This window comes from Triticum aestivum, chromosome 3B, assembly GCF_018294505.1.
Source record: "Triticum aestivum cultivar Chinese Spring chromosome 3B, IWGSC CS RefSeq v2.1, whole genome shotgun sequence".
Lineage (NCBI taxonomy): Eukaryota > Viridiplantae > Streptophyta > Magnoliopsida > Poales > Poaceae > Triticum > Triticum aestivum.
In genome coordinates, this window is record NC_057801.1 from 372,690 (window position 1) to 381,772 (window position 9,083).

The window sequence follows — 9,083 nt, forward strand, 5'->3', positions numbered from 1 at the left end:
TCACAATTCTTGGCGTCTGGCCCATACGCCCCAGACGCCATGGGCCTCGGCATCTGGCCCACGGCCACATGCCAGGGTCTCCGGCGTTTGGCCTCTGACCTCCGCAAAACTTTCTTTTGCACCGACCTATAGCCCCGTGGGCCTGACCCCTTGGACTAACCATATCATCCAATAAATGAATCTTTACCTCCGGACCATTCCCGAGCTCCTCGTCATGTCCGTGATCTCATCCGTGACTCCGAACAACATTCAGTCACCAACATACATAACTCATATAATACTATATCGTCAACGAACGTTAAGCGTGCGGACCCTATGGGTTCGAGAACTATGTAGACATGATCGAGACACCTCTCGGGTCAATAACCAATAGCAGAACATGGATGCCCATATTGGCTCCTACATATTCTACGAAGATCTTTATCGGTCGAACCTTATGACAACATACATAACTCCCTTTGTCCACCGGTGTGTTACTTGCCTGAGATTCGATCGTCGGTATCTTCATACCTAGTTCAATCTCGTTACCGACAAGTCTTTTTACTCGTTTCGTAATACATCATCCTGCAACTAACTCATTAGTCACTTTGCTTGCAAGGCTTCTTATGATGTGCATTACCAAGAGGGCCCAGAGATACCTCTCTGACACTCAGAGTGACAAATCCTAATTTCGATCTATGCCAACCCAACAAACACCTTCGGAGATACATGTAGAGCATCTTTATAATCACCCAGTTACGTTGTGACGTCTGATAGCACACAAGGCATTCCTCCGGTATCCAGGAGTTGCATAATCTCATAGTCGGAGAAATATGTATTTGACATGAAGAAAGCAATAGCAATAAAACTGAACGATCATAATGCTAAGCTAACGAATGGGTCTTGCCCATCACATCATTCTCCTAATGATGTAATTCCGTTCATCAAATGACAACACATGTCTATGTTTAGGAAAGTTAACCATCTTTGATCAATGAGCTAGTCTAGTAGAGGCTAACTAAGGATACAGTATTCTGTCTATGTATCCACACATGTATCAAGTTTTCGGCTAATACAATTCTAGCATGAATAATAAGCATTTATCATGAAATAAGGAAATATAAAATAACAACTTTATTATTGCTTCTAGGGCATATTTCCTTCAGCACATGCAATGTGGGGTAACAGAGGTTAAACAAGGATTTGAAGAAGAAGAGCAAGAGTAGCATCATAAGAGAAGAAGCAGCACAAGAGAAGAAGAAGCAGCAGATGAGGAGGAGGAGGAGAAGAAGACAAACAACAAAGGAGAAGAATTCGAAGAAGACAAACAACAGAGGAGAAGAATCCGAAGAAGAAAGAACATCGACAGAACAAGAGGAAGAGGAAGAGGCAGATGATGGACTTCCACCTAGTTAGCTCGATGAACTTTCCCCTATTCAGCCATATGGCTCTTAATAATTTGGCCATTTGGTAGTGGCTAAGATGAAATGTTATTTGATTCCTACCTAGGGCTGAAACTGTTGAATATATGGTTTGTGCATGTATATTGTATAGCCTGGCCCACCTCCTAGTCATTGTATAGTTGAGGTTGTGGCCCACTTTGTACTCCATATATACGTGCGCTTTGCACCGATCAATACATCATGAAGCATTGCCAAAACATTCGTTTCCAACATGGTATCATACCTACGATCCTAACCCTAACCCGTGCCGCCGCCGCCGCCGCGCCCCTTCGTTGCCGCGCCCGCGCTTCCGCCCGCCCCCGCTGCGCCGCCACCAGCCGCGCCGCCTTCTTCCTTGCCGCGCCGCTGCACCCCTCCCTCTTGGCCATGGCCTCCCTCGGTTCCACTAGTTGAGGTTGTGGCCCACTTTGTACTCCATATATACGTGCGCTTTGCACATATTCAACAGAAACTATGTTCAGATCATGTGTGGTAAGGTCACCACTAATGATAAGTGATGACAACACCTTATGCAGTTTGCAACCAAACAATGTGTGTTATGTGCGCCTAGTGCAACACACGCGACCAAGCGGTGGGTCAATATTAGTTACCTCGTGCTACTAGTCTAGATGCGGGCAACCAAACTATGCGCAGATATGTTGGTTTTTGGGGTGTTTGACGTCAGCCAGGCCCGTTGAGGCCCATTAGAGAAACACATGTAATGTAGGCAAAATCGGTGCAGACAACCAAACAGGCCTCAAGATGTCCTGTGCTCGAGTCTCACCCCCATCCATTTATTTTTCAGCATCTCTTTCTTCCCGCTGACAGGAAGGGCCCACTCTGTCGATCCAAAAACAAAAGTAGATTTTTTGTGTGTGTACAGAAGTCCCTGGATGGACATGGATTCCCTTCCTTGTAAAAGCAGCAAAAGGCACTAGTGGAAAACTTGAGAGACAGGACAGAGCAGAGAGAGATATTCCAAGTGTAGGTAGGTGTAGGAGGGCAAAGCAAAGGCGCGGCGAGGCACACGTCGTCGCCGACCTTGAGCCCAGAGTGCACGCAGCATCAGATTCCATTTCCATTGCCGATCATCCTCGATCGTCTGCTACCTTCTCGATTGAGATCGCCTTTCCTACTGTATAAATCTGGCCGCCGTCGCCGTGCGTGTAACCAACCAGCCAAACACATTGCCATCGCCGGCCCGTGTCTTGAGCTTGCTCCCCTCCCAGTACGTACGTACGTACGTTCAAAGCCATGGCGGACGGCGACCAGAGCCAGCAGCCGCCGCGCTACTGGTTCCCCTACTGGAGCGGGCCGCCGCCCCCGGTGCGCCCGCAGATGTCGCGCCGCCTCTCCCCGCCCCAAGCGCCCTCCTCGCCCGCAGTGCCGTCCTCGCCGCGCCGCCCCTCGCCGTCCCACCCCCGCCAACCCACTCCTCGTGCGGCTCAGAGCCAGGCGTCCTCCCGCCCGTCCCCGTCCCCGTCCCGGGCATCGCCGCTCGCGCCCACCCGAGAGCTGCCCAACAGCAACTCCGTCTCCAACGCCAGGCCGCCTCCTAAGCCGGTCGCTCTGCCCGCGACGCCCAAGCCCAAGGACGTCGACGTCGTCCCGCAGCCGGAGAAAACCTCCGTGCACCCGCCTGCTGCTGCGGCTGAGACCAAGCATGGCCACAGGGCAGCGCATCACAACAAGGAGAAGGAGGTTGACAAGGAGAAGAAGGACGAGCACAAGAGCAAGGACAAGAAGCACCACGCCGGCGAGGACAGCAAGCACAAGGACAAGGAGAAGAAGAACCATGCCGACGCCGGCGAGGAGAGCAAGCACGGGAAGGAGAAAGACAAGGAGAAGAAGCACCATGCGGACGCCGTCGAGGAGGGCAAGCACAAGGGGGAGGAGAAGGAGGCCAAGGCGGAGCACGGGAAGCTGCACGGGGAGCTCAAGGCGGGCGTCGCCGACATGGTGCGCAGGGCCACCGGCTCCGGGCACCAAGGGGCGAGCGTGATCACGCTGGCGGGGGAGAACAAGGGCGCGTCCATGAAGGTGGGCGGCGGCATGGGCAAGGACGGCTCGTGGAAGGAGCACCACGGCGGGCACCGGCTGGACGGCGGCGCGGCGGACGGGAAGCCGGACGGGCAGAAGAAGCAGGGGATGATGACGGCGCTGATCAACAGCAACGTGCAGGTGATCAACAACTCGCTGCTGCTGCACAGCTCATGCAGCGGCAGCGACCCCGGCGTGCACCTCAAACTCTCCGCCAAGTCCGCCAACAAAGACAAGCAGAAGCACGCCGCCGGTGCAGACAAGGATGCCGCTGCAAAGAAATGAGCGCCGTCGCCGACTCGCCGGCCGGCCGGCCACTGTAAACGGCGCTAGATGCTAGCCATCCACATGTGACTATATGCAAATAAAAGCAACCCCAACCGATCCTCTAATCGGTTAGACAGGAAAATACGAGCTAAGCGTATTTCTAACCGATCCCTAATAATCGATTAGAGGAGTAAAATTCTTCTAACCAAAACCTAACCGATCCCTAATCGACGCTAGTGAAGTAAAAATCACACTCAAGCCGCCGTGAATCTCCCTATATTTACTCCACCGCTTGGCGATCGAGTAAAAAAAATCCCACTCTCTCTTCTCCTTCTCCTCTCCTCCCTCTCCCCCCCCCCCCCCCCCGGCGCCCCGGCACCAGCGCCTCCCCCGTTGTTTCCCGGCGCCCCCTCTTCTCCCAATGGATGGAGGGCGGTGGCCGGAGATCCCTGCCACCGATACGCAACGCGGATCCGCGTCGCCACGCCCGTGGTTCATCGTCTAGGGGCGCATCCTCGAACCGGCGCCACTCGTCCGATCCACCCGCTCCCACCCAGTTCGCCGACTTTCCGGACCTCTCTTCGGCGCGGCCACCACACAGGACATACTCGGCGTCCGGTAGCAGTCGTGGAGGACATGGGTGGCGGAGATCACCAACTGGGAGACCCACAAGAGGAAGTGGGCCGGGTCGTTCCACACGACGGAGATCACGGAGATGGAACATGACCGGTGGCAAGTCCGGTTCCACGGCTCTGCCGTGAGGCTGAACTTCCCGTTCGGGACGGCGCCAGTCCACCTCGTCCCACCTAAGCCGGGTGTGGTGAGCGCGGCCATTGCTCTGGAGGACTGAGAGGCGAGGGAGCGCCTCGAGGCAGAGGCCACCAACGAGGCGTACATGGAGGACCTCCGCCGCCAGTACCCCGAGCTCGTTGAGGCGGAGCGAGCGATATTCACCGACAATGACGGGGAGGTCATCATCATCTCCGACGATGATGTGCAAGATGGCTAGGAGGGCGGCAAGGAGGAGGAGTTCGACGTCGAGGAGTGGCGAAGCATCTTCCCCGACTGCGACGACGACGACACCGGCCCAGACCCATGTCTTATCGGCGATGGCCTGTCGAGGAAAGATTGGCTCGACCTCCACTATGGCCGATGAAGATGAGTAGTCTATTTTAGTTCAAGTTTGAATTTATATTTAATGTTCGGTTGTCAAGACTATGTTGAACTTATGTTTAAATGTACGCCAATTTCGGTTGAAACTAGGTTGAATTTATGTAAATTTATGTTTTACTCCGCTAAGTTTATGGGATCGACTACAACCGACAAAAACTTACTGGACCACTAAGGTTTACTCGGCCGCATACTCCTCTATTTTATAGGAGATCAGTTAGAAATGCCCTAAGCAGACCTAGCCAAACTCACAAACAGTTAAATGGAGGAAAATTTATTTTCCACGGCCTGAAAATTTTCCCCAGCTCTCTTAAAAATTTCAGCCCCCTTATCCTGGCCGAGCGGCCACGCCTTCCTACTGTCGCCGCCCCTAGTCATCGCAGCCACCACCATTGCACTGGTTCCAGCTGGGATGGATAGCGAAGAACCTTCCGCCACCGCCGCCGGCGTGTCGCCGTCAGAAACGACCCCCACGCCACTGCCCGCACCAAAAATAGATTGGGCACAAAAAAACTCATTTGGTCCACCTCACCAGCAACCATCGTCGGCAGCTTGGTCGGTGGCAAGGCGACTTAGTCTCCGATGACAGTAGGCCGCCCGACTAAGGCATAGCCTAGTTGTGGGAAGGGGTTGATGCCTTCCCACCCACCCAGGTTCAAGGCATGATACTTGCAATTTGGGTTTGTTGCACCAATTATACTGTAGGGGTTCTCTTACAGTCTTTGTATAAAAAAAAGACAGTAGGCCGCCCCCTGCTGCTCCTACCATATGAAAGTGGTTGGTATGAAACTTAGTACCCTAGAAAAAATTTCGCACTGGTGTTACCAATCATCGATGGCATAAAAGGCTATTGTTTATGAGGGCTTAAGGTTTTTTTTAGTCTTTTTTCTTTTCGAGAAAGGGAGCAACTGGTTGGCGAGCGCTTCTCCGGGAGCCTCCTAACGATGACTTAGGGGTGGGCTGAGAGCGCGCTACTTGTGTTGGAAATATGCCCTAGAGGCAATAATAAATTGATTATTATTATATTTCCTTGTTCATGATAATCGTTTATTATCCATGCTAGAATTGTATTGATAGGAAACTCAGATACATGTGTGGATACATAGACAACACCATGTCCCTAGTAAGCCTCTAGTTGACTAGCTCGTTAATCAATAGATGGTTACGGTTTCCTGACCATGAACATTGGATGTCGTTGATAACGGGATCACATCATTAGGAGAATGATGTGATGGACAAGACCCAATCCTAAGCCTAGCACAAGATCATGTAGTTCGTATGCTAAAGCTTTTCTAATGTCAAGTATCATTTCCTTAGACCATGAGATTGTGCAACTCCCGGATACCGTAGGAGTGCTTTGGGTGTGCCAAACGTCACAACGTAACTGGGTGGCTATAAAGGTACACTACGGGTATCTCTGAAAGTGTCTGTTGGGTTGGCACGAATCGAGATTGGGATTTTGTCACTCCGTGTAAACGGAGAGGTATCTCTGGGCCCACTCGGTAGGACATCATCATAATGTGCACAATGTGACCAAGGGGTTGATCACGGGATGATGTGTTACGGAACGAGTAAAGAGACTTGCCGGTAACGAGATTGAACAAGGTATCGGTATACCGACGATCGAATCTCGGGCAAGTACCATACCGCTAGACAAAGGGAATTGTATACGGGATTGATTGAGTCCTTGACATCGTGGTTCATCCGATGAGATCATCGTGGAACATGTGGGAGCCAACATGGGTATCCAGATCCCGCTGTTGGTTATTGACCGGAGAACATCTCGGTCATGTCTGCATGTCTCCCGAACCCGTAGGGTCTACACACTTAAGGTTCGATGACGCTAGGGTTATAAAGGAAGCTTGTATGTGGTTACCGAATGTTGTTCGGAGTCCCGGATGAGATCCCGGACGTCACGAGGAGTTCCGGAATGGTCCGGAGGTAAAGATTTATATATAGGAAGTCCTGTTTCGGCCATCGGGACAAGTTTCGGGGTCATCGGTATTGTACCGGGACCACCGGAAGGGTCCCGGGGGCCCACCGGGTGGGGCCACCTGCCCCGGGGGGCCACATGGGCTGTAGGGGGTGCGCCTTGGCCTACATGGGCCAAGGGCACCAGCCCCTAGAGGCCCATGCGCCAAGATATAGGAAAAAGGGGAGAGTCCTAAAGGGGGAAGGCACCTCCGAGGTGCCTTGGGGAGGATGGACTCCTCCCCCCTCTTAGCCGCACCCCTTCCTTGGAGGAAGGGGCAAGGCTGCGCCTCCCCCCTCTCCCCTGCCCCTATATATAGTGGAGGGGAGGGAGGGCATCCATACCTGAGCCCTTGGCGCCTCCCTCCCTCCCGTGACACCTCCTCCTCTCCCGTAGGTGCTTGGCGAAGCCCTGCAGGATTGCCACGCTCCTCCATCACCACCACGCCGTTGTGCTGCTGCTGGATGGAGTCTTCCTCAACCTCTCCCTCTCTCCTTGCTGGATCAAGGCGTGGGAGACATCGTCGAGCTGTACGTGTGTTGAACGCGGAGGTGCCGTCCGTTCGGCACTAGGATCATCGGTGATCTGAATCACGACGAGTACGACTCCATCAACCCCGTTCACTTGAACGCTTCCGCTTAGCGATCTACAAGGGTATGTAGATGCACTCTCCTTTCTACTCGTTGCTGGTCTCTCCATAGATAGATCTTGGTGTTACGTAGGAAATTTTTTGAATTTCTGCTACGTTCCCCAACAGTGGCATCATGAGCTAGGTCTATTGCGTAGATTCTTTGCACGAGTAGAACACAAAGTAGTTGTGGGCGTCGATATTGTTCAATATGCTTGCCGTTACTAGTCTTATCTTGATTCGGCGGCATCGTGGGATGAAGCGGCCCGGACCAACCTTACACGTACGCTTACGTGAGACCGGTTCCACCGACAAACATGCACTAGTTGCATAAGGTGGCTGGCGGGTGTCTGTCTCTCCCACTTTAGTCGGATCGGATTCGATGAAAAGGGTCCTTATGAAGGGTAAATAGCAATTGGCATATCACGTTGTGGTTCATGCGTAGGTAAGAAACGTTCTTGCTAGAAACCCATAGCAGCCACGTAAAACATGCAAACAACAATTAGAGGACGTCTAACTTGTTTTTGCAGGGTATGCTATGTGATGTGATATGGCCAAAAAGGATGTGATGAATGATATATGTGATGTATGAGATTGATCATGTTCTTGTAATAGGAATCACGACTTGCATGTCGATGAGTATGACAACCGGCAGGAGCCATAGGAGTTGTCTTTATTTATTTGTGACCTGCGTGTCAACTTAAACGTCATGTAATTACTTTACTTTATTGCTAACCGTTAGCCATAGTAGTAGAAGTAATAGTTGGCGAGGCAACTTCATGAAGACACGATGATGGAGATCATGATGATGGAGATCATGGTGTCATGCCGGTGACGATGATGATCATGGAGCCCCGAAGATGGAGATCAAAAGGAGCAAAGTGATGATGGCCATATCATGTCACTATTTGATTGCATGTGATGTTTATCATGTTTATACATCTTATTTGCTTAGAACGACGGTAGTAAATAAGATGATCCCTTACAACAATTTCAAGAAGTGTTCTCCCCTAACTGTGCACCGTTGCGACAGTTCGTGTTTCGAAGCACCACGTGATGATCGGGTGTTAGATTCTAACGTTCACATACAACGGGTGTAAGACAGATTTACACACGCGAAACACTTAGGGTTAACTTGACGAGCCTAGCATGTACAGACATGGCCTCGGAACACGGAGACCGAAAGGTCGAACATGAGTCGTATAGAAGATACGATCAACATGAAGATGTTCACCGATGATGACTAGTCCGTCTCACGTGATGATCGGACACGGCCTAGTTTGACTCGGATCATGTAATCACTTAGATGACTAGAGGGATGTCTATCTGAGTGGGAGTTCATAAGATGAACTTAATTATCCTGAACATAGTCAAAAGGTTTTTGCAAATTATGTCGTAGCTCACGCTATAGTTCTACTGTTTAGATATGTTCCTAGAGAAAAATTAGTTGAAAGTTGATAGTAGCAATTATGCGGACTAGGTCCGTAAACTGAGGATTGTCCTCATTGCTTCATAGAAGGCTTATGTCCTTAATGCACCGCTCAGTGTGCTGAACCTCGAACGTTGTCTGTGGTTGTTGCGAACA

At 51.4% G+C, this 9,083-nt stretch overlaps 1 protein-coding gene across 1 annotated transcript; it reads left to right on the forward strand.

Annotated features, from left to right (window-relative positions):
* The first annotated feature begins 2,595 nt into the window (after positions 1-2,595).
* Positions 2,596-3,983, forward strand: LOC123064198 (swi5-dependent recombination DNA repair protein 1 homolog). The gene has a single exon (XM_044487727.1). The coding sequence runs from the start codon at positions 2,676-2,678 to the stop codon at positions 3,744-3,746; it is 1,071 nt and encodes a 356-aa protein (XP_044343662.1). The 5' UTR covers positions 2,596-2,675; the 3' UTR covers positions 3,747-3,983.
* Positions 3,984-9,083: the final 5,100 nt, after the last annotated feature.